Source organism: Choloepus didactylus, chromosome 1, assembly GCF_015220235.1.
Source record: "Choloepus didactylus isolate mChoDid1 chromosome 1, mChoDid1.pri, whole genome shotgun sequence".
Classification (NCBI taxonomy): Eukaryota; Metazoa; Chordata; class Mammalia; order Pilosa; family Megalonychidae; genus Choloepus; species Choloepus didactylus.
In genome coordinates, this window is record NC_051307.1 from 14,710,807 (window position 1) to 14,736,678 (window position 25,872).

The window sequence follows — 25,872 nt, forward strand, 5'->3', positions numbered from 1 at the left end:
GTCCGGCAGCTGCAGATATACTGGGACCTCCTGCTGCCCTTTAACCCATGGCTCACCACTTGCCATCTTTGGGACCCTGTTATTTATGATCGTCTTATTGATCGAGTCACCAACGCCATGGAACATGAGAGCAAGCGCTTCCCTCCCGGCTTGCTCCCCACCTTGATAACCATCCGCTCCTGCCTTCAAGGCTCCCTCCCCCCTGATCGAGGCCCCATTAAATCCAAGGAGGCCCTATCAACCCAGTCAACAGATTCAGACAGCGATACTAATTCAAATCATGACTCGGACACGGAGTCCTTAGTCGAGCAGATTAACAACGCGCTCGAGGTGACTCCCAAAAAGCAAAATAACACTGCGCCACGCCAAGATGGCGAACTTCCTCCTTCTTCTTCCATCGAGGGGAGGAAATGCTCCGGCGATGACATCAGCCCTAAGCTGGGCCGGAAACCACATACGCTTTACCCCGCCCTTCCACAGGGCGGAGCTAGTCCACCATCTTGTGCCTTGAACCCTGCCCTTTCACAGGGCGGGGCTGATCCACCATCTTGTGTCTTAGCCACGCCCACCGCGCCGCCATCTTGCGACGCTTGGGGCCTCCCACTCCCGCCTCCCCCTTCGGCGAGCTCCCCCTCGGAACCGCTGCCGGCAGCTGCCGCCGCTCCTTCCACCCTGCCGACTAACAACCCCTGGCTGCCTTCTGCACCTCAAGGCAACCCTTGGGGCAACGCTCCCCCTACCCCCACTCCCGCGCCAAGCCCTCTGCAAGCGCGTCCTCCTTTCTCTCGTGCTTTTCGCTGCTTTCCTCTTAACCTTGCCCCCACCCCACAGAAACCGTATGACTGGTATCCCATTGACTCAGATACTATCAAGCAGCTTCGCAGGGCCGTCAAGGAGGACGGGTTAGGTAGCCCATACGCTTCCCAAATACTGCAGGATCTCGGCATGGACTATTGCATCCCCCAAGACTGGGCCTCGCTTGCCCGTTCCATTCTTAACCCCGGTCAGTTTGTTGACTGGCGTGCTCACTTCCAGGCGGAAGCAGCTAAGCAAAGTGAGCAAGACGCAGCCACTGGAGTCTATCATCACCCCGAAGCCTATCTAGGCACGGGAGCGTTTCTAAATGCGTCTGCTTATATTAATGCACCTGCCACCTTTTGGCCTATCCTTTGGGGAATCGCCTTACGAGCATTTGCCAACTGCTCTGCCTGTCGGCCTAATAAATTCACCAAGCTCTTCCAGGAGCCGAGTAAGCCTTTCGCCACCTTTGTCTCCAGAGTCGAAGAAACCTGCGCTCGAAAGGTAAGTGATCCCCAGGCCCAATATTACATGTGCCCATCCTCAAATCCTGGAAAATCGTACTGTAATTCCCCCAACGAGTACTACTGTGCATACTGGGGGTGTGAAACATTAGCCACTAATTGGAAGCCTCCTGTTCCTAATCATTACCTTACCTTAAAGTGGGCCCCTACAGGGTGCAAACTCCCTACTGTTAACTGGCTCGGCCAAGAAAGTGAGGGATCCTGCACACATCTTAATCTTACAGTGCAGCTCCCCACTGATCCCTCCTGGTTACTCGGTCAAACTTGAGGCTTCAGAATCTATGAGAAAGGAGGCGACCGAGGATCACTTATTCTCATAAAAAAGGAGGCTGTAAGCCAACTATGCCAAAATACTGCATTAAAAACACCCTCTGGCATAGGTCCCAACCAAGTCCTTAACCCCCTTTTTCCACAGCCTTCCAGCCGCACCTCAAGTACAAGCAGCGCATCCGGAAACCGCACCTCAGCTACAAACAGCGCATCGCCAACCCCACCACCCCAACCTTTTCTGCCCCCCTCTCGTTACTCCTCTCCCCTCCTCGGCCTTATCCAAGCGGCCTTCACCTCAGTGAATTCCTCCAACCCCAATCTTACCTCCTCTTGTTGGCTTTGCCTCTCCACTTCCTCCCCCCTGTATGAGCCGTTGCCTCCAACCTCTCCTTTTCAGAAAACACAGAGGACAGCCCCTTGGAATGCAATTGGAATACCTCTGCCGTCCCCCTAACCTTTCATTCAGTCTCCTATACAGGAAAGTGCGTCCGCCCTCGCTCCAGTAACTCTCCCGACCTCACTGCCTGTGCCAGCTACTCATTTCCCAGCAGCTCGGCAAAATTTCTCATTCCTCATAACTCCTCCCAATGGCTCTGCTCCTCTACAGGACTTACCCCCTGTCTCAGCACGAATATCATCAGTGAATATAAAGAAACTTGCCTCCTAATTGTCCTTATCCCTAGGGTCTTATACCACAGCGAAGAAGACTTCTTCCTCCGTCTGGAAATAACTGCAGCTCCTGCCCTTCTACAAAAGCGAGAGCCCATCACCGTCCTCACAATTGCCTCCCTCCTAGGTCTTGCCGGCACTGGCACCGGAATCGCTGCACTAGCCAGTCAAGGCTCCGCCCTAACTCACCTCCGGGCGGCTGTTGACGAGGACATTCGTCACTTACAAAACGCTATTTACCATCTAAAAAATTCTGTCAATTCCCTCTCTGAGGTAGTGCTCCAAAACCGCCGAGGTCTTGACCTTCTCCTCCTCAAAGAAGGAGGCCTCTGCGCCGCCCTAGGAGAAGAGTGCTGTGTATATGCCAATTCCACAGGTCTCGTCGAGGACAGCCTGAAAAGGGTCCGAGAAGGACTGGAAAAGCGTAAAAGAGATCGTGAAGCCACCAGTTATTGGTCCAGTTTTTTCACTCCCATCCTCCCATACATCCTTCCTTTTCTTGGCCCCCTATTAATAATTATTCTAGCTCTCATCTTAGGACCCTGCCTCATCCGCAAAATTGTCCAGCTTGTAAGGAAACAAACGGATGCCATTTTTTCCTCGTTCGTGCAAATCCAGTATCAGCGACTCGCCACCTCTGACGCCCCCCACTCCAAGATGACAGCCAACCCTCCGCGACCTCAACGCCACCGGTCAACCCGCCGACCGCGAGGCCCTTCTCAATCACTTGAACATCGCTCTCGCCTCGAGTTCCAGCTTCTCTGAACCCCTGAACTTTAAACCCCTCACCTTCGCCCAGCCCGCTGCAGCAAAGCCATTGTCAAGCGCCCGGGCACCACACCAACACTGAGCTCCAGCCTCACCGAGCCACCGTCAACCCCTTTTTCCCTTCCCTGACCTCCCCCTTCCCTCACCCTTAGCGGGCCTCTCCGGTAAAGCCTCTTCCTCTAATTAGAAAAGAAAGGGGAATTGCGGGTAGCTGAGCTTGTACCTCGGCTTGCCAGGCCTGGGCCAGGGGACCTGATCACCCCCTGGGGAGGGTAGTAGGTACGGGCGTTAGTGCCCTCTGCAGCCCCCCCGAGCCTGAGGAGCGAGGTCAGGGCAGCTCCCTTTTCCTCACCCAAAATGTCACGGGCAGGGGAGGCTTGCCGGAGGAAACCGCCTTTCTCCCAACCGCCCTTTCCTCACTTCCTTATCTTGCCCACACACTCCCTTGTGCCAAGGCCACTCCTGCCACCGCCAGCGCGCATGCACCGTGGCCAGAACAACCCCCGCCCGCTGCAACGGCTCCTGCGTCCTCTCAGAACCAATCCTAGCCCCTCTTCCTTCAGTATTGCCATTTTAGGCTACTTCACCTCCTTTCCAGCCCTGCCCTTCTTACCAGCCTATATAACATGTGATCACCCCTGAATAAAGCCTCTTTGGCGCATACTCCTACTGGATGAAGAGTGTCTTGTCCTTATCGCCGCCCTCCACACCTTGCACGCCTCCCGCCGAGGACCCGGCCAAGTCCTCCGCCTCCCCCTCGCCTCCGGGAAAGAGCCCCCGCCGCCGGTACCCTTTAAGCAGCCCCGAGAGCTGAGGGCTCAGCTACCGGCCGCCCCTCCCCCCAGAAGCAGTAACCCCGACCGCATTTTCCAAGTCTGCAAAGTAGGTTGTTGGAATTTTGATTGGGATTGCATTGAATCTGTAGATGAGTTTGGGTAGAATTGACATCTTAATGACATTTAGCCTTCCTATCCATGAACATGGAATATTTTTCCATCTTTTAAGGTCCCCTTCTATTTCTTTTAGTAGAGTTATGTAGTTTTCTTTGTATAGGTCTTTTACATCTTTGGTTAAGTTTATTCCTAGGTACTTGATTTTTTTAGTTGCTATTGAAAATGGTATCTTTTTCTTGAGTGTCTCTTCAGTTTGTTCATTTCTAGCATATAGAAACATTACTGACTTATGTGCATTAATCTTGTATCCCGCTACTTTGCTAAATTTGTTTATTAGCTCTAGTAGGTGTATCGTTGATTTCTCAGGGTTTTCTAGATATAAGATCATATCATCTGCAAACAATGACAGTTTTACTTCTTCTTTTCCAATTTGGATGCCTTTTATTTCTTTGTCTTGCCGGATTGCCCTGGCTAGCACTTCCAGCACAATGTTGAATAACAGTGGTGACAGCGGGCATCCTTGTCTTGTTCCTGATCTTAGAGGGAAGGCTTTCAGTCTCTCACCATTGAGTACTATGCTGGCTGTGGGTTTTTCATATATGTTCTTTATCATGTTGAGGAAGTTTCCTTCAATTCCTACCTTTTGAAGTGTTTTTATCAAAAAGGGATGTTGGATTTTGTCAAATGCTTTTTCAGCATCTATTGAGATGATCAATTGATTTTTCCCTTTCGAGTTTTTAATGTGTTGTAATACATTGATTGTTTTTCTTATGTTGAACCATCCTTGCATGCCTGGAATGAACCCCACTTGGTCATGGTGTATGATTTTTTTAATGTGTCTTTGGATTCGATTTGCAAGTATTTTGTTGAGGATTTTTGCATCTATATTCATTAGGGAGATTGGCCGGTAGTTTTCCTTTTTTGTAGCATCTTTGCCTGGTTTTGGTATTAGATTGATGTTAGCTTCATAAAATGAGTTAGGTAGTGTTCCATTTTTTTCAATGTTTTGAAAGAGTTTGAGTAAGATTGGTGTCAGTTCTTTCTGGAAAGTTTGGTAGAATTCCCCTGTGAAGCCATCTGGCCCTGGGCATTTATTTGTGGGAAGATTTTTGATGACTGATTGGATCTCTTTGCTTGTGATGGGTTGGTTGAGGTCTTCTATTTCTTCTCTGGTCAGTCTAGGTTGTTCATATGTTTCCAGGAAATTGTCCATTTCCTCTACATTATCCAGTTTGTTGCCATACAGTTGTTCATAATATCCTCTTATAATTTTTTTAATTTCTTCAGGATCTGCAGTTATATCACCTTTTTCATTCATTATTTTGTTTATATGGGTCTTCTCTCTTTTTGATTTTGTCAGTCTAGCTAGGGACTTGTCAATCTTGTTGATCTTCTCAAAGAACCAACTTTTGGTGATATTTATCCTCTCTATTGTTTTTTTTGTTCTCTATGTCATTTATTTCTGCTTTAATCTTTGTTATTTCTTTTCTTGTACTTGGTTTAGGATTGGTTTGCTGTTCATTTTGTAGCTTCTTCAGTTGATCCATTAGATCTTTGATTTTGGCTCTTTCTTCCTTTTTAATATATGCGTTTAGTGCTATAAATTTCCCCCTTAGCACTGCTTTTGCTGCATCCCATAGGTTTTGGTATGTTGTGTTCTCATTTTCATTCGTCTCTATATATTTAGCAATTTCTCTTGCTATTTCTTCTTTAACCCACTGATTGTTTAGGAGTGTGTTGTTTAACCTCCAGGTATTTGTGAATTTTCTAAGTCTCTGATGGTTATTGACTTCTAATTGTATTCCATTGTGGTCAGAGAATGTGCTTTGAATAATTTCAATCTTTTTAAATTTATTGAGGCTTGTTTTATGTCCCAGCATATGATCTATTCTGGAGAAAGTTCCGTGAGCACTAGAAAAGTATGTGTATCCTGGTGATTTGGGATGTAATGTCCTGTAGATGTCTGTTAAATCTAATTCATTTATCAGATTGTTTAGGTTTTCAATTTCCTTATTGGTCTTCTGTCTGGTTGATCTATCTATAGGAGAGAGTGATGTGTTGAAGTCTCCCACAATTATTGTGGAAACATCAATTGCTTCCTTTAGTTTTGCCAGTGTTTCTCTCATGTATTTTGTGGCACCTTGATTGGGTGCATAGACATTTACGATTGTTATTTCTTCTTGCTGAATTGCCCCTTTTATTAGTATGTAGTGGCCTTCTTTGTCTCTCAAAACATCCCTGCATTTGAAGTCTATTTTATCTGAGATTAATATTGCTACACCTGCTTTCTTTTGGCTGTAGCTTGCATGAAATATTTTTTTCCATCCTTTCACTTTCAGTTTCTTTGTGTCCCTGTGTCTAAGATGAGTCTCTTGTATGCAACATATTGATGGTTCATTTTTTTTGATCCATTCTGCGAATCTATATCTTTTAATTGGGGAGTTTAATCCATTTACATTCAACGTTAAAACCGTGAAGGCATTTCTTGAATCGGCCATCTTATCCTTTGGATTATGTTTACCATATTTTTCCCTCTCTCTATTAATATCCTTTATTGTACCCATACCGAATCTCTTTAGTACTGAACCTTTCTCCAAGTCTCTCTGTCCTGCCTTTGTTTCTCTGTCTGTAGGGCTCCCTTTAGTATCTCCAGTAGGGCAGGTCTCTTGTTAGCAAATTCTCTCAGCATTTCTTTGTCTGTGAAAAATTTAAGCTCTCCCTCAAATTTGAAGGAGAGCTTTGCTGGATAAAGTATTCTTGGCTGGAAATTCCTCTCACTCAGAATTTTAAATATATCGTGCCACTGCCTTCTCGCCTCCATGGTGGCTGCTGAGTAGTCACTACTTAGTCTTATGCTGTTTCCTTTGTATGTGGTGAATTGCTTTTCTCTTGCTGCTTTCAGAACTTGCTCCTTCTCTTCTATGTTTGACAGTGTGATCAGTATATGTCTCGGAGTGGGTTTTTTTGGATTTATTCTATTTGGAGTTCGCTGAGCATTTATGATTTGTGTATTTATGTTGTTTAGAAGATTTGGGAAGTTTTCCCCAACAATTTCTTTGAATACTCTTCCTAGACCTTTACCCTTTTCTTCCCCTTCTGGGACACCAATGAGTCTTATATTCGGACGTTTCATATTATCTATCATATCCCTGAGGTCCATTTCGAGTTTTTCAATTTTTTTCCCCATTCTTTCTTTTATGCTTTCATTTTCCATTCTGTCATCTTCCAGGTCACTGATTCGTTGTTCAACTTCCTCTAGTCTTGTACTATGAGTGTCCAGAATCTTTTTAATTTGGTCAACAGTTTCTTTAATTTCCATAAGATCATCCATTTTTTTATTTAGTCTTGCAATGTCTTCTTTATGCTCTTCTAGGGTCTTCTTGATTTCCTTCATATCCCGTACTAGGGTCTCATTGTTCATCTTTAGTTCTTTGAGTAGCTGCTCTAGGTGCTGTGTCTCTTCTGGTCTTTTGATTTGGGTGCTTGGGCTTGGGTTATCCATATCGTCTGGTTTTTTCATATGCTTTATAATTTTCTGTTGTTTTTGGCCTCGTGGCATTTGTTGAACTTGATAGGGTTCTTTTAGGGTTTGTAGACCTATTGAAGTCCTTATCTCTAATTTATCAGATCTACAGCTTCGTGGAGTACACTTTCTCTAACTAACCAGCAGGTGGCGTCCACGAGCCACCTGTTCTCCACAAGCCAGATCTCCCCTGCTTAGCCTTTTTGGTGAGTGGGGGAGTGAGTCTTGTGGGGCCCAATTGGTGTACCAAGCTTGCGTGTGTAGTTGGTGTTGCCTGCCCTGTATGTGGGGCGTGTTTCTGGGCAGTCGGGGAGGGGGGGTGGCCCTAACAATCAAATCTCCCTGATGATCCTAGAGTTTTAAAGCTGCTGCAATAGTCTAATCCTTCAGTTCAGTCCTGCCACAGTTTGTCTCTGCCACTGACCCACAAGTCTTTGGTATTGGCGTATGGCTCCTGAGACTTGCAAGTGGGCCCCTCTTCCAGGCCGTGCACCCCGGGTCCTCTGTTGAGGGATGACTGTGCTATGTCACAGGTGAGTGCCGTCCCCCCAGGGCAGTTCTGGGCTGCTGGGCTGTGTAGGGATGCTCCCAGTCTGCTCAAATGATGGCTGAATGGGGCTTTGTTAATTCACACTGCTCCACCTTCCCAGCTCTGGGAGATTCAGCTGAGGTTGCAGGGAAGGCTAATGTCCACGCCCAGTTTTGTGGTGTGTGCCTGTTATTTGAAGCACTTCCGTCACACTGGGTTGTCTGTGGCAGCTCTGGGCTATGGGGCTGGCGATGGGCAGGAGTGTTTCCTGTCCACCAGGATGGTGGCTGTGAGCGGACACCCCCCTTTTCTTGGGAAGTTGTGTTGTTTAGTGAATTTTCTCAGCCACTGGATTATTGCCTTTTGTCTCAGAGCTCTCTTAGTTCTGCTCTTGACTTGAGGTGCCCAAATTTCAATTCTTTGAAGCTTTCTGTATTGAGCTTCTTAGAGTAATTGTTTTAGAAAAAGCAAAAAGGATTTAAAAAAAAAAAAAAAAAAAAAAAAAAACGGCCCTCCTCAGAGATCTAATGGGTTATTGAAATGCTAATAGACAAAGCAACCAGGGCCATTAAGGAAAGGTGCACAGGGCAGAGAGATCAGCTTTGCTTCGGGATTTGCATATGCGCCTCAATGCCTGAGCTCCGCCCTTCCCCTTTCTGTGTTCACCAGAACTCCAAAAATCCTCTGCTTTTATTTTGGAGTTTTCCGTGTTGTTTTTTTTCTATGCCTGTCTCCTCTCTGCTGGGCTGGCTGCTCTCAGAGTCTCTGGTGTCTGGTCTCAGTCTATCTATGGTTGGAGTTTGAATCAGTAGAATGAGTTTTCTATAAGAGCAGCCACTGCAGTTCTCCCTTCTCCTTCCCGGAGCTGACAGCCCCTCCTCCCCCGGGACTGAGCCTGGCAGGGAGGGGCGTGAGTCCTCTGGCCGCAAAAACTTACAGATTTCGCTGATCTCAGCAGTTCCACGTTTTCATGAGTGTTGTATGAAGTATGCCCAAAGACAGATTGCTCTGTGGTGTCCAGTCCACGCAGTTCCTGGCTTTTTACCTACTTTCCTGGAGGAGTAACTAAAACTTATAGCTCACCAGTCTGCCCTGGAATTTCTTTTTGAGATGATGAAAATATTCATGGTTGGTGGTTGCACATTATCTGTGAATTTATGAAAAACCATTGAATTGTACACTTTGAATGGGTGAATTTATAGTATGTGAATTACATCTTAATAAAGCTGTTGAAAAGAATATTATGGAAGAGTCTTGCCTCTGCATTTGGGTGTGGGTCTGGACTCACTGTAGGGCAGCAGGACTGGCTGTCAGGAAGAAAGGCTGAACAAGGAGCTGGTATCGCAAGGACAAAATGGAATCTTTGAGGACAAATTGGAACCCAAAAGGCAAATTGGAACCTGTGTTTGCCTCTAACTGCCTCTCACCCTTGGAAACCCTCTCAGCCCAGGACTTGGAGACGCTGAAGGAGAAGACTCAGCAGAAGCTGAGGGAGCTGCAGACGCAGCTGCTGCCCCATGCTGGGCTGGATCTCTAGGGCTGCCGTAACGAAGTTCACAAACCGAGTGGTTTAAAACAATAGAAATGTATTCTCTCATGGTTCTGCAGCTAGAGTCTGAAATCAAGGTATCGGCAGGGCCTCGTTCTCTCTGAAGGCTCTGGGAGAGGATCCTTCCTTGCCTCCTCATGGTTTCGGGTAGTTGCTGGCAACTTGGCATTCCTGGCTTGTGGCTGCATCACTCCATTCTCTGCGTGTCCTCATATGGTCATCTTCCCTGTGTGTGTCTATGTCTCTATGTCCAAATCCCCCCTTCTTATAAGGACAGTGCTCATATTGGACTTAGGGCAAACCCTAATTCAGCATGACTCGATCTTGACTTGATTACATTTGCAAAGACCCTATTTCCAAACAAGGTCATGTTCACAGGTACCAGGGGTTTGGACTTCAACATGTCTTTTTGGGGGACACAATTTAGCCCATAATAAGACCATGACATTGGGCCCCTGCACTGCTACTCCATTCAGGGGCCATAGTGCAGGCACTGAGGGGGCTGAAGACAGAGGTTGACTGGCTTTCACTGGATGAGTGTGGGGTTTGGTGCTTCCTCTGTGGCGTATGCTCTCTGGTGAGCATGCTTTGTGCACATTCCAATGGGTCCACTCACATACCTCTACCTAGACCTCTTTGTTACTGATTTTCCACTTTTTCTCATTCCAGGTCCCAAGTCATTTGCCACTGCCCAGGAGTCCGTGTTTATCTTTACCTTGGGCCACTTCCTTCTCCACCCAAAGTGCATAACCAAGGCTCTGCCTGAAGCTCTCTGTGCTGGTTTGAATGTATTATGTCCCTCAAAATGCCATTATCTGTGATGTAATCTTCTGTGGGCAGATGTATCAATGTTGATTAGATTGTAATTCTTTGATTGTTTCCATGGAGATGCACCCAACCCAACTGTGGGTGATGATTCTGATTGGATAATTCCCATGGGGGTGTTACCCCACCCATTCAGGGTGGGTCTAAATTAAATCACTGGAGCCATATAAATGAGCTGACAAACAGAAGGAACTCAGTGCAGCTGAGAGTGACATTTTGAAGAGGAGCTACTGCCAAGAGGGACAGTTTGAAGAATGCACAGAAATTGAGAGAGGAGCTGCAGATAAGAGACAGTTTGAAGATGGCCGTTGAAAGCAGACTTTTGCTCCAGAGAAGCTAAGAGAGGAGGAACGCCACAAAAGCAACTGAGAATGACATTTTTGAGGAGCTGCAGCCTAGAGAGGAATGTCCTGGGAGAAAGCCATTTTGAACCCAGAACTTTGGAACAGATGCCAGCCACGTGCCTTCCCAGCTAACAGAGGTTTTCCGGACACCATTGGCCATCCTCCAGTGAAGGTACCCAATCGTTCATGTGTTACCTTGGAAACTTTATGGCCTTAAGACTAACTGTGTAACTAAATAAACCCCCTTTTATAAAAGCCAATCCATCTTTGGTGTTTTGCATTCCAGCAGCATTAGAAAACTAGAACACTCTCCTACTAGATTTCTCTTCAGCTCTGTCTCTCAGGGTCACCCCGAGTTGAGGCAGCATTGCAATAGCAGTCTGCTTTCAGATCAAACTAATATATGGAACAGATATACCCACAGACCAAGCCCAGGTTTTTTCGTCCTCTCAAGTTGTTTGCAGGTCAAAGGTGTAAGATGAAGAGAGGTGTTGAGAGGTGTTGGTGCAACACAGGTAGGTGGCATGTGGGTCTGGCTACCTGTTCTTGTTACTTGTGCCCTCCAGACATGCTCGGTCCCAATCTCAAAGGAGCCTTTTCCACCCTATGTAGAAGTATTGCTGAAAGCCTGCTCAACCTCATACCTTGCACAGCATGGGAGGCCTGCAAAGACTGTGAATTCAGCCTTCTTTGTATCCCCCAAATTCTCACCATAAGACCCTGCTGGGCTTGACATTCATCACAGTCTGCCTTTGGCTGCGATTGATGAGGTCTTTTTAAACAAAGCCATAGAGGTCTTCTGGCTTTTATACGATGCCCTAAGCATGTCAGTTTCTCCCTCAGCACTTCAGTGGCAGTTAATAACCAGCCAACTTCACCATCCTTATAATTAAAATTGCCCCTAATATCTCTCAAATGCTAGAGCCGTTGAGTAAGCCAGTGCATCCCTTCCTTCCTGAAACCTGTCTCAGTTCACTCCAGGTGAGTCCTAGGAGTTGTTGGTCTTCAGTAAGCCAGGGCTTATCACCACCCCACTCCTCACTTGTAATGGGGTCCTTGTTGCCATCTGATGAGGGATCCAATTCCAGAATCCCATCTTGAGGATCACTTCCTAGGACTACTCCTGTTCTCAACTCTTTTGTGTTATCCCAGATGCAGACCCCAAGACAAGGATTCAAGTACACATCATTTATTAGGGAGGTGTGATGATTTGGAGCTTTATGGACCCCAGAAGATCATGTTCTTAAAACTAATCCATTCCTGTGGATGTGGACCTATTAGTTAGGTTATTTCAGTTGAGGTACGCCCAGGTGGAGTCCTTTATAAGAGGATGAAATACAGAGAAAAAGACACAGAACCTAAGAGAGAAAGACACAGAGGCTTAGTGATAAAGCCACAGAAACACAGAGGAAGCCACTGAAGTCAGAAGCTGGAAGAAATGAAACCCGGAAGAGAAGGGAGAGACCAGAAGATGCCACCATGTGCCGTGCCATGTGGCAGAGGAGTCCTGGATCACCAGGTCTGTGATAAGCCTGTCTTCAGAAAGAACGTATCATCTTGATGATGCCTAGATTTGGACGTTTCCACAGCCTCAGAACTGTAAGCTTGTAAACGAATAAATCCCTGTTCTAAAAGCCAACTCATTTTATGGTATCTGCATTTCAGCAGCTTTAGCAGAATAAAACAGGGGGACAGGGGGTGACCTAAGGATACACGAGCAGAGATGTGGGGAAGTGAGGCAGGGCAGGGAAAGGAAGCCAGTAAAGGGTTTTCAAGCAAGTTACCACTGTGGGCAACTAAAACAGTCCTACTGAGAAACTGCAAGACAGCATAGAACACATTCCGCCCAAAACACGAGGGAGCTGGGGTATTTACCCATCAAATATCATCAGTCCCTGGTTGACAGGCTACTTATGAGGAGCCTTGCTTTTCTGGTACGTCTGGCCTGGGCAGAGAGGAGGGCACAGCCAGAGGGCCAGGGTGCCGGCTGCTGGAAGTTGGGCAGAGGGATGTGGGTAGGGGTGTATGTTACACAGCCAAGGAGAGCGATGGGCAATTTGCACATATGAGAAGCAATGATTCTCATGGTCAAGGAAAAAGAATATAGAAGTAAAGCCACATACATTAAAATTTCACACAAGAGGCTCTCGGTGTTGGGGAGCAAAATGACTACAGAAACTATTTTTATATGTGTATTTATGAAAATAGGTTTCCTATAATCTATCTAAAGGTTTTAGCATAGTTCCCTCTGAGCTCTGTTTCTAATGTCTTGCTAGCTTTACTAGATTTCTAAAACTAAGGAAAGATGGTGACTTATCCTTTATTTGTAGGGGCAAAAAACGTTCGGACTGGTTTCAGTCTGATCACAATCTGAGGAAACATGTTTGGCAAGCAGGGAAGCCTTTTGGGACTAGTTAAGGTTTTGACAGTGGCAGGAACAGAGACATGCACAGGTTCCCTCATTTCATGATGGTTTCCTCTAAGGGCACACAGGGAAGGAAGGAAGAAGACACAGGAGTTTTACCAGTGGCATAGCTAGGCTTTGGTGAGAAATACAATAGCTTTCAAGACACAAAGTAGGCTCTCAAGGCCCAGGAATAACTGGATGTTCTGGTCATTTTAAGTATTTTTGAGCAAATGGAGTGTATGGAAGATATCATACCACCCTGGAAAAATTGTAGTATTGGGTTTTCTGATGGAAGTTAAATCTATTTGTATGATGCCAAGGTGCTGGGCAGGACTTTTAGGGCAGTAGCTACCAGTGAATGATCAGCATTGGGCAGTGCTTAGCTTAAGGCAGAACTGAGAGTCTGGAAAATGCCACACCAAATACCAAACAGATCTCAGCAAGATCTGAGCAATAATATCAATCTACAGCTGACTACATATTTTAAATACATAGCTAAAATACACCTAACATAACCATTGTTCTAGTTTGCTAATGCTGCTGGGATGCAAAACACCAGAAATGGATTGACTTTTATAAAGGGGGGTTTATTTGGTTACAGAGTTACAGTCTTAAGGCCATAAAGTGTCCAAGATAAAGGGGGTACCTTTACTGGAGGATGGCCAATGGCATCTGGAAAACTTGTTAGCTGGGAAGGCACGTAGCTGGAGTCTGCTCCACAGTTCTGGTTACAAAACGGCTTTCTCCCAGGACATTCCTCTCTAGGCTGCAGTTCCTCAAAAATGTCACTCTTAGGGCTCTTGAGGCGTTTTTTCCTCTCTTAGCTTCTCCAGAGCAAAAGTCTGTTTTCAAAGGCTGTCTTCAAACTCTCTCATCTGCAGCTCCTCTCTTCTTAGCTCCCGTGTGTTCATTCTTCAGAGTGTCCCTCTTGGCTGTAGCAAGCTCGCTCTTTCTGTCTGAGCTTATATAGTGCTCCAGTGAACTAATCAAGTCCCATACTGAATGGGCGGGGCCACACCTCCATGGAAATTATCCAATCAGTTATCACCTACAGTTGGGAGGGTAGAATCTCCATGGAAACAATCAAAGAATTACAATCTAATCAATACTAACATGTCTGACCACACAAGTTTGCATCAAAGATAATGGCGTTTGGGGGGACATAATACATTCAAACTGGCACAACCGTTTTCTAGGTGTATATTCTCTAAGTATTTCTCCATTCTCTTTTACGTTGATTTCGAAATCAGCTCACTGTATATTCTCCAAATTCCACCATTGTCTCCCTATTTATTTTGTCTACCTAGAGCCTTAGCAAGCTTGACAACTGATATTCTCTGTAATTTCTGAATCCTTTATTTCTATTTACAATAGCCACCAGAAGGCGGGACCAAGGTTAAATGCTGAGGTGAGAAGGTGGGGAAATTGCTGTAGTAAATCAAAGAGAATGTCTCCAAATAATATTGGGACTAAGTTTACTGGCTATACTTTGTTTGCAATATTAACTCTCAACCATTGTTTTAAATTGGTAATAAAACATCTTGTGTAATATAACTAATACAAATTTCTGTATTAAAGCATTATTTATATTGGTTTGGTAAGATCCAGTAGTGCCTTTTTTATTTTTGCATTTATTTTTAATTTAAAATTTTATTATTATTTATTAGAGAAGTTGCAGGTTTACAGAAACATTGTGAAGAAAATACAAAATCCCTGCAACTCACAGTTTTCCCTATTATTAACACTTTGCATAGTGTGGTAACTTTGTTATAACTGATGAAACATTATTAAAATTATACTATTAACTATAGTCTGTAATTTACATCAGGGTTCACTGTGTTGTACAGTGCTATGTTGTTTTTTTTTAAATTTTTATTCTAGGAAAACATATAAAACCTAAAATTTCCCCTTTTAACCACATTCAAATATATAATTCAGTGCTGTTAATTACATTCATCATATTATGCTACCATCACCACCATTCATTACCAAAACTTTATGATCAACCCAAATAGAAACTATACAATTTAAGGAACTCCCATTTAATTTCCATTCCCTAACCCTCCCTAACCCTTGGAAACCTGTATTCTAGTTTCTGACTCTATGAGTTTGATTTTTCTAATTATTTCATATCAGTGAGGTCTTACAATATTTGTTCTTCGGTGTCTGGCTTATTTCACTCAACATCATGTCTTCAAGGTTATCCATATTGTCACATGTATCAGAACTTCATTCCTTTATACAGCTGAATAATGTTCCACTGTATGTATATATCACATTTTGTTTATCCATTCATTAGTTGATGGGTACTTGGTGTTTCAGTTTGCTAAAGCTGCTGAAATGCAATACACCAGAAAGGATTGGCTTTTTTAAAGGAGATTTATTAGGTTACAAATTTACAGTTCTAAGGCCATAAAAGTGTCCAAACTAAGGCATCAACAACAGAATACTTTCATTGAAGAAAGGTCCACAGTGTCTGGAACACCTCTGCCTGCTGGGAAGGCACAAGCTGTCTGCTGGTCCTTTGATCCAGGATTGTGTTGCTTTTGGTTTCTGATTCCAGTGGCTTTCTCCTTAAGCGTCTGTGGGTTCTCACTTAGCTTCTCCAGGGCAAATTCTGGACTTCACCTCTTAGTTTAGCATCTCCAAACATCTTTCTGTCTGCATTTCTGAGTGTCTGGGTCTGTGTTGGCTCTGAGCTCTCTCTCCCTGAGCTCTCCTAAGGACTCCAGTACACTAATTAAGACCCACCTTGAATGGGTGGGGTCACATCTCCATGAAAATAATCTAATAAAAGTTCCCACCCACAATTGGGTGGGTCACATCTCCATGGAAATAACCTAATCAAAAGGTCCCACCCACAACAGGTCTGCCCCCCCACAAGAGTGGATTAAAAGAACATAGTCTTTTATGATATAGATTCAAACCAGCACAGTTGGGTTGCTTTCAACTTTTGGCAAATGTGAATAATGTCACTATGAACATTGGCATGCAAATACCTCCTCGAGTCCCTGCTTTCAATTCTTCTGGGTATATACCAAGAAGTGGGATTGCCAGATCATATTGTAATTCTATACTTAACTTTCTGAGGAACTGCCAAACTATCTCCCACAGCAGCTGTACCATTTTACATTCCCACCAACAGTGATGAATGTTCTTCTTTCTCCGAATCCTCTCCAGAACTTGTAATTTTCTATTTTTTTTTTTTAAACAGTAGCCAATCTAGTGGATGTGAAGTGGTATCTCATTGTGGTTTTGGTTTGCATTTCCCTAATAGCTAAAGATATTGAGTATCTTTTCATGGGCGTTTTGACCATTTGCCTATCTTCTTGGGAGAAAGTCTATTCAAGTCTTTTGCCCCATTATAAATTTGGTTGATTGACATTTTGCTGTTGAATTGTAGAATTTCTTTATTATGGATATTAAACCCTTACTAGACATGTGGTTTCCAAAATTTTCTCCCATTCCGTAGGTTGTCTTTTTACTTTCATGATGAAGTCCTTTGATACACAAAAGTTTTAAATTTTGACAAAGTTCCATTTATCTATTTCTTTTGTTGCTTATGCTTTGGATGTAAAGTCTAACAAATCCTTGCCTAACACAAAGTCTTGAAGTTGCTTCTGTGTTTTCTTCAAGGAGTTTTACAGTTTTGGTTCTTCACAAAGATGACTTCTACTTTTGATAGTGGTGGAAATTGCTTAGGAAGGTTTCAGAGGGATGACATACCTTTATACTATATAATTTATAATCATCTCTTTCTGTAAGTGAAATCCCAGAGTATTAGAATCATTATAAAATTGGAGAATAGACAATAGTGTCAAGTACACAAAAAAGCAGTTCCTATTTGTCAGATATCCTAGGACTAATTTAAGCTTTTGGAAAAATGGGCCATCTTTTTACTACAGAGAGGAAAATACATTTTTCTTTTTATTCAGTTTCCCTGCTGATTTCTTCCTCTATGATGGATCCAGAAAATTGGGGACAGTGTGTGTGTGACAGTCACTGTGAGAATATATTTGAGTGGTATACATTTTCAATTTCCTATTCCATTCTCAAGTCCCTTTTTAAAGTCAGAATACCTACTCTGCCAATGTTTTCTATTCTAGCCTCATCATTCATTACTATTTGCTCATCCTCAAGATAGCCTCAGCTAGAATGAGTTCCAAGTGAGGACAGAACCACAGTAAGGGCAGGAAAGTGGTATATCCTCTGCATGAAAGACGGTGTCAAAATCTCTCTTCTTGCCCTTTTCCTCTCAGTTGAAGTAAAATATAGTCCTATTTTTCCATCATACAAACACATTTATCATGTCTTTTAAGTGACCCCCAAAGACCTGTAATTCTGTGATCATCTGAGCCCCCCCAAAAGAGATGGTGAGAAAAAATGGGATGTTTCTGGTATTTGCTACTACTGTTCAGTAAGAGGGGATTTCTTGGGCATCAGAGGTGTATTTATTAATATTGGCTTTTTAGTCAACTTGGAAAAAGAATTTGACAAAGCTTATTAAAAGGACAATTATTGAAGGGTTCCCAGCTTGAATATACACTGTGTTCAACTTCAGTGTCAAATGTGTCCAGATGGCAGGAGATATCTATTTGCATATGGGATGGAGAAGCCTTCTTAAAATGACATTATGCTGAGAGAAGAAGTATTTATAAAGAGAAAGCAGTTCTAGTTCAAGAAAGGAAGGGGCATGTGAAACCATTACAAGCTTTCACTGAAGGCTGTCCTCCAGCCCAGTCCTAAACTGAGGGAGTAAAAAAGCAAAAAGCAAGCAGAAAACTATTTCTCTACTAGCTCTGAGGGCCAGGGACTGCAGTGGTGGCTCCTTCAGAATCCTCGACCCTGGGCAGGGCATCATTTGGTGCACGCATCGAGACCCTCCATTATGAATACCTTTTGAAGGCATCAGCGGCAGCACCTTTGTTGTATAAAAATGTATTAAGTACAGTAAAAAAATCAAGAATTTTAGGACCAGTGTTTATTATAAAAAATTGTTTACAGCAGTAGGGTTTAAGACAAAACACAAATAAAAGATACAAGTTGACCGCATGAAAACATTGAAAACAGGGTTAAGTCCTTCCACTATCCAATAAAACATACAAACATAGTCATAAAAACCCCACTTGACTCAAGTTTAAAACTTCATTCATTTAATAATTATTTTCTGAGCACCTTCTGCGTGCAAGGCATTGCACAAAGTCCCTTCTCTCACAGCTTACGTTCTAGTGGTGGTGGTGGGGAGACAAAGACCAAACCAGACAAAATAAATAGAAACTGTGTTAGGTAGTCAGAGGGCTATGGGGAAGGGGGACAAGGGAGGCTTCTGCATACCCCCCAGATTCTTAAGAGTAACCTGCAGCTGGTTAAAGGTCCTAGCTTAGGAAAAGATACAAACTCTAAATTAGATTTTTAAATAACTTTTATAGGTTGCAAATTCTGGTCCGACTCTATAAAGTTCATTGTTTTAAGCAGCATTTCTAATTTTTTAATTAGGAGCTACACTAGTGAATACTGTGTGGCCACACTAATGCAATAAGGTCCATATCACACCTGTGTGTGTGGATGTATATGTCTGTTGCTTTTTATATATGTATATATTATATGATATTAACATCTATATTAATATAACTATTTCTGCCTCTATTAGCCTTTCACATCGTCTTAGGTTATATCCAGCCTTTCCAAGAACTCTCAATATTGTGATTTTGAAGCAGTTTATTGGTGTCTTCAAGTGCAAAGTATTTCCAACTAAGCTTTTTCAGAAAAAGTATGTATCACCTGGTAAGTAAGCACACACTGCTTAAGCAACATGCAGAACTTAATGAAGAATGGAATAAAGTGGCCTTCATACCAGACAGTCTCAGAACTTGAAGACATACATTCCCACATCTTGGGGATCTAATCATTTCGTTGGTGTCTTTCAACTGCAATGTCTGACAAAGGCATTGTTTCTTTTTAGGCTGTCCAGCTTGAGGAAGGTTTTTACTGTGGTAAATCTAGGGCCTGAAGCACTGGATGGACAATGCCACTGGCACAGTATGAAAGCCAGGGTTGGCAGTGGGTTATGAGATGTCCCTAACCTTTTTAAGGCAAATTATGAAGGTGACAGGATCTTTACAAATGCAAGGCCAGGACAGAAGTTCTGCTTTAAACCAAAGGCCTCTGGTCAGAAAGATCAGAAGGTATGTGTGTTCTGGGTCTCTCTGGAGATTCTCCAGCAGAGAACTGTCTCTCCCAGGAGATCCTTGAGCCTCCTTGAAACCCCATCATTCTCTGCTAGAGTGACGCAGAAGGCTTGGACTGCAGGTCCAGGAGCCTGTGCGGCATGGCCTGCAGTCTTGCGTGCGTGCTGAGGATGTGTTTACTGTCCCTGCCCTCCCTAGGGCAGCTACATTCAACCTCTTCTTCCACCAGGATGAACCTGTGACCTCAGCAGAGACTAACACAGAAACAGGACTGGCCTGAGGTTACACACACTTCCCAGCATGCTCTGTGCCTGCACCCTTCTCTTTCACTGGACCCTTCAACAACTGAGTTGAGAATTTTGCCCTGGAGGCCACCACAATTCTTAAGACTTCCTTTCTAAGAAGAAATTCATGAATAATCCCGAGAATCAAAAATTTAAAAATAAGTTACAGGTGCCCTTGGAAAGCATTAGATAATTTTTAAAAATAGTTTTTCTTTCTAGTTACATTTTTCCCCCTTACCTTGATATTAAATAAATTGCACTTTCTTAAGTGCATACAGGATGAGCAAAAGGGATACCCGAATAGAGCTAGGCAATATAGAGAAGTTAGTCTGGTATTTAAAAATGACACAGATAAGCCATAAAAACAAACAAATCCCATAGTATGTCAATAATTAAGAAACTGATTATACATATTATAATGCTGAAGTATTCTACTTCTTACACTATTTTATCATGAGAATTTTTTGGTTCCATGTCTTCTTGCATAAACTATGATTAATCTCTCTATGCTCCCTCCCATATCTTAAAAATAATAGTAGCAGCTTTCCTAATGAGATAGTTACCCATTTCCCCATAACTTTAATGACTGCAAATTCTAACCGGAAGCTACTGTTCTACTAAATTGTTAATCCTGAAATAGTCTTTAAATTTTTTTTTATCGAACAGTTTTATTCACACATCGTAATTCCCTCCTAAGTAAACAATCAATGATTCCTGGTATAATCACATAGTTATGTATTCACCACTACAATCTATATAAGGACACATCCATTTCTTATGCAAAGAAAGAGGAAGAGAAGAAAGAAAAAAAAATGACTAAAAAAAAAATACAATAAAAATGTCAGACACCACCAATGACAAAAATTCCATACCCCTCCCTTATATCCCCCTCTTACAGACATTCAGCTGTGATATACCGCCTTTGTTACAATTAATGGAAGCATATTACAATGTTACCATTAACTATAGACTCTAGTTTGCACTGACTGTATTTTTTTCCCTGATGCCATCCCATTTTCAACACCTTGCAAAGTTGACATTCATTTGTTCTCCCTCATGTAAAAACATTCATATATTTGTACATTTAATCACAATCATTGACCACTCTAGGTTTCACTAAATTATACAGTCTCAGTCTTTATCTTCTATCTTTCCTTCTGGTGTCATACATGCCCCTAACCTTCCTCTTTCAACCATAGTTAGTCATCTTTATTCAGTTATTTACAATATTGTGCTATCCATTTTTGGATCTATACAGTCAATCCTCTTGAACATTCTATACTGCTTCAGCATCAAATGCCCAATCTCTACCCTCTTTCTATCTCCTGATAGCTTCATTTCTATACTCTTCTCCAAACCTCCCTCTCCTGTCTTTTCCTAATTGTCTGTAGCACTCCTTTTAGTATTTCTTGTAGAGGTCTCCCGTTCACAAACTCTCTCAGTGCCTGTTTATCTGAAAATATTTTAAACTCTCCCTCATTAAAAAAATTTTTTTTCCCCATCTCCACTAACTCAGCATACAAACCAATGTTTGTATGTTCAACGTCTTATAAAACATCTTCCTACGATCCTGCTTTTTTTAAAGCAATTTTATTGAAATATATTCACATCAATCAATCCAAAGTGTACAGCGTTCACAATATCATCATACAGTTGTGCATTCATCACCACACTCAATTTTTTTAACATTTTCATTAATCCAAATAATAAAAATATGAAAACCAAAACACCCCATCCCCTCCTCCCCAACTATTATTCATTTATTTTCCCCCATTTTTCTACTCATCTGTCCATACACTGGAGAAAAGGAATGTGAGTCGTAAGGTTTTCACAATCATACGGTCACACCATATAAGCTATATAGTTATACACTCGTCTTTAAAAGTCAAGGATACTGGCTTGCAGTTCAAAAGTTTCAGATTATTTCCTTCTAGCTATTCTAAACAACATAACCTCCAGAATGACCTCTTAACTCCATATAAAATCTCTCAGCCACTGAAACTTTATTTTATTTCATTTCTCTTCCTCCTTTTGGTCCAGAAGGCTTTCTCAATCCTATGATGCTGGGTCCAGGCTCATCCCCAGGAGTCACGTCCCATGTTGCCAGGGAGACCTACATCCCTGGGAATTACGTCCCATGTAGGGGTCTCCCTCATTTTTGAAGAACATTTTTGACGGATATAGGATTCTTGATTGGCAGGTTTTTCTCTCTCAGTATCTTGAATATTCATATCACTGCCTTCTTGCCTCCATGGTTTCTGCTGAAAGAGTCACACTTAGTCTTATCGAGCTTCCCTTGTATGTGATGGATTGCTTTTCTCTTGCTGCTTTCAGAATTCTCTATCTTTGACATTTGAAAATCTGATTAGTATGTGTCCTGGAGTAGGTCTATTTGGATAAATTCTGTTTGGGGTACACTGTGCTTCTTGCACCTGCAATTTTATGTCTTTCATAAGAGTTGGGAAATTTCCATTGATTATATTCATGTGCTTCATGTTGTCATTCAGTTCCCTGATCCCCTGCTCATATTTTCCCTGTTCTTTTGTGTGTAGGATTTCAGATGTTCTGTCCTCTAGTTCATTAATCCTTTCTTCTGCCTCTTCAAGTCTGCTGTTGTATGTCTCCATTGTTTTTTTTCATCTCTTCTTTCATTCCCACAAGTTCTGCCATTTGTTTTTTCAAGCTTACGAATTCTTCCTTATGGTCACAGTGTCTTCTTTATATCCTTCATCTCTTTTGTCACACTTTCTTTCAACTCATTGATTTGATTTAGCAGATTTGCTTGAACATCTATAATTAGTTGTTTCAACTCTTGAATCTCAGTTGAGGTGTCAATTTGTTCCTTTGACTGGGCCATATCTTCGTGTTTCCTGGTATGGCTCGTGATTCTTTGCTGTCTAGGCATCTGATTTTCTTGATTAGTTTATTCTGGAGGTTGTTTTCTCTCTTTTTCTTATTGGTTGCTTTGAGCTCTATCTTATCTTTCTCTTGCTGGCCAGTTGACAGATTGGCTCTGCCCCTCAGTCTTCCCCCCAAAATCAGGTAACCACTGTGGCCTGCCTTAGGGATGGGAGGTAGACACTGCGCACCCCAGTAAGTTCACTGTGTGTGGTAATACAAATCTGTTGGCTTCCAGTGGTGCTGTTTCCTGCCAGCCAGCAAGACCTGGGTTTGTTTTAGAGCCCTGCTTTAACAGTTGTGTCTTCCCTATTTCTCATCCCAAACAGGGCCAGGTTTCTGTACAAGGCATGTAGACCAGCTCCTACGCTCCTAAGAAAGGGTGTGGAACATCTTTTTAAAAGTGTTTCAATTCCCTTGCACCTTCTGGACTGTCCAGGAAATGGCACTGTTTGGTAATGTAATCGTCCTCTGAGCTGCTTTGCCTCTGAGCACAAGGTATGTTAACACAGGTGTGCTGAAACTGCAGGATTCCTATGTCCTCGCTTTGCTGGCCAAAATCTGGCTCAATGTGGGCTCCACCTGTGGCAAAGTACTCCCTCAGCTGACCCAGTACTCCAGCTGTCCCTAAGGCAAGGAAATGGCTGCTGGCTGCTGCTTCCCTTAAGGGTGGGGAGGGGCTTTCAGACCCAGGGCTGTAAACACTGTCTCTGCCCACGTTTTCTCAGTCTCTTTGTGCCTCACTGACCTGGGCCTTGAAATGTCCTCCCCTGTCCCCTGGGTCTTCAAATGATGGGGGTCTGTCTCACTGCTGTGAGAGATTTTAAAATCCGTGTCCCTGGTGGGAGGGGTCCTCTCTGCTGATTCTGTGCCTTTCCCACATGAAGACCGAGTTTGGGCGGGGAGAGGACTGGCTGGTCTGGGACGGAAGATTCCTACCTGCTATTTCTTCTCTTTCTTCAGTTTGCCATTTGCAGGGTCCTTCTCTAGTCTATATCCTCCTCCAGAGTTTCAAACAATTCAGAATTGTCCTTTTCTTCATTGAACCTCTGGAGAGAAGTTTTCAGTAGCTGTTTATGACGCCATGTGCATTACGTCACTCTCTAATCCTGAAATTTTAACGCATAGTAAGAGTACTTGGTTTCAATTCTAAATCATGTAAGGAGCAAGTAACTTGAGGCAGGACCCCAAGGTTCTTGGGATAAATGGACAGAAGACTTGGGGAGTTACTAAGGATCATCTTGCTGGCATCTGGGGCTGTTTTCAAGAGTAAGCTACTTTACAGAAAACCAAGTGATGATGGTATTCAGGCTTTTCTAAATAAATTTCCCAAGGGCTTACCTCATGCCAAAGAAAGGACTGAATTTCTCAATATCTCCTGAAAAATAATGAAATATAATACTGGGTATGGAGGCTGAACAGATGACACACACAGGAACCAGCAGCATCCGTGACAGCATTAGCTGACACGGACACAGTGTCAAAACAGGACCAGCACCATGACACTTATACACCAGGGAAAAGATGAGTGGCCCTCTTAACTCATTTCATGAAAGGCAGGTCCAACAACAGGTCTTTTAAGACTTTACGAATGAGTATGAATGTAGAAACTTTTCTCCAAACATCTGTAATTTCATTTTTAAATTGTTAAGTTGCTTACTGATATTTTCATTTATATTTTATATTCTCTTTACAGTTACTGAGAGGAGCACGGAGCTCAGGCTCCCACAGTAAAATTCTTACCAATCTGCCCAAAATTTAGAGTTCATTTCTGGTCACATTGTCTTCTGCTGTAGAAGTTCTTCACTTGCTTTATCCTCACTATTTTCATCTTCATTAGAATAGTTTCCTGAGTCTCGACTAGTTTGGGAATTGTATTGTTTGTGATTTTCGTCAATTTCATGAGTTTCTTCGAAGGTAGTAATAGTGCTTGTATTTTCAATTATGAAACATCTTTCAGTTTGTTCCTCAGAAGTGGAAAGGAGTAGATTCTTTAGTGGCTTTTCAGAGAAATACTAATTTCAAAAAGGGAAAGAATAGAAACAGATTATTTAAAATGGTAAAAATTAGTTTTCCAGTTCTAATAGTTTTAACTTCTTATGTCCATTATTTAGAAAACCTATCTTCTGACATGCACATTAAAACGTAAGCAAAGAGCATACCAACTGCATTATTTCTAGAATAAAGTTATCATTAGTGAACTTACTAAATCTTACTATCTTTTTTTGGTGACTACATCAAGAGTACCTGAGAAAGGTGCCCTGTGCTACCAGGGGTAGGTGGTAGAAGAGCACAGGACAGGACAGAAAAGAGAGAGCACTGGGATCTTGGGTATTTTATTTTGAAACAGTAATTGTTTTTTAATTCAACCCACAGATACCCAGAGGAAACAAAAGTGATGGACTTTTTCCTCTTCAACTACAAATAATTCAGCTGTTGTAACTAGTTATGTCTCTTAAAAAAAACAGTTATGAATATAAAGAGTGTACAGAGATATTTAAAAACTTGGGTATAAGAGTTAAATAGCTAATTTTTACTGAGCTGACTTTTATGGATAATCTCCTATTCCTCAAAAATTAGGTACTAATGGCCCCGTTTTACAGTTGGGATACTTGTTTACTCTAAAATCATACGTTCAAGCTCACAGAGCAAACATATTACACCTTGTCAACAATTAGCTGTTTGGTCTCTCTAACTCCAAAGCCTAATTTCATAGCTGTACTGCCTGTCACACAAGGTGAGCAACTGCACACCTGCCCTAGGGGAATGTGTCACTCCCCAGGCACAAGTTCTATGCTGAGGTTTCAGCATTTAGTGCTTTCACTAAATACACTAATCTCACAGGAAGGCCAAGCAAAAAACTGCAGGATGATGAAAGCAAATGCCATATTTTTAGAGTTCATTTTCTGTGATTTCATCCACAGAATACACTTTCTACCCTGATAATGTTTCAGTCTTTTGATATATTGTGAAGAATCACAAAGACTTTAAATGGTAAAACAAATACTACAGTAGTCAAAGTGTTAGAAAAACATGGGGTTAAGGGCAAACCTTACTATTCCATGTTATGGTATTACATTAAATGCCTGTTTCTAAAGTTAATATACTAAAACATTGCAGAAGATACCTAAATCAGTCTGTATTGTTTTGGGGATATCAAGAAAACATATACTCTGTTGAAATCAGTTGTGTTTCCTGTTTGTTTTCAGAAAAACCCAGCTTGGCAAAGAAAAATAACATACCTCATCTATACTGGAAGGAGGTTTATGTGATGGAAAGAAAACATATTTGATACATTTCAAGAGGCCTTTCACAGCATAAATGACAAGTGGGAAGGAAAATAATGCAATGCAAATTCCAATTATAATCCAGGTTTTGGAGGTCTTTCCTAAAAACAAATAAA

At 42.5% G+C, this 25,872-nt stretch overlaps 1 protein-coding gene and 1 long non-coding RNA gene across 4 annotated transcripts in view; one reads left to right on the forward strand and one right to left on the reverse strand.

The window, feature by feature from the left end:
- The window catches only part of LOC119531268, a 38,337-nt gene extending 12,475 nt beyond the window's left edge, over positions 1-25,862 (forward strand). Inside the window, exon 3 of one of the 2 annotated variants that reach the window (XR_005216292.1) lies at positions 25,679-25,862. This is a non-coding gene — a long non-coding RNA (uncharacterized LOC119531268). Of the gene's footprint in view, positions 1-10,192; positions 10,410-25,678 lie in introns of those variants that run through there. The other variant, XR_005216291.1, reaches the window with a different exon arrangement.
- The window catches only part of IFNAR1 (interferon alpha and beta receptor subunit 1), a 33,518-nt gene continuing 31,066 nt past the window's right edge, over positions 23,421-25,872 (reverse strand). For both annotated transcript variants that reach the window (XM_037832311.1, XM_037832320.1), the window contains exons 10-11: positions 25,712-25,857; positions 23,421-24,484 (exon numbers count right to left, since the gene is read on the reverse strand). In XM_037832311.1, the coding sequence (XP_037688239.1) occupies positions 24,245-24,484; positions 25,712-25,857 (386 nt within the window). In that variant the 3' untranslated portion in view covers positions 23,421-24,244. The remainder of the gene's footprint in view (positions 24,485-25,711; positions 25,858-25,872) is intronic.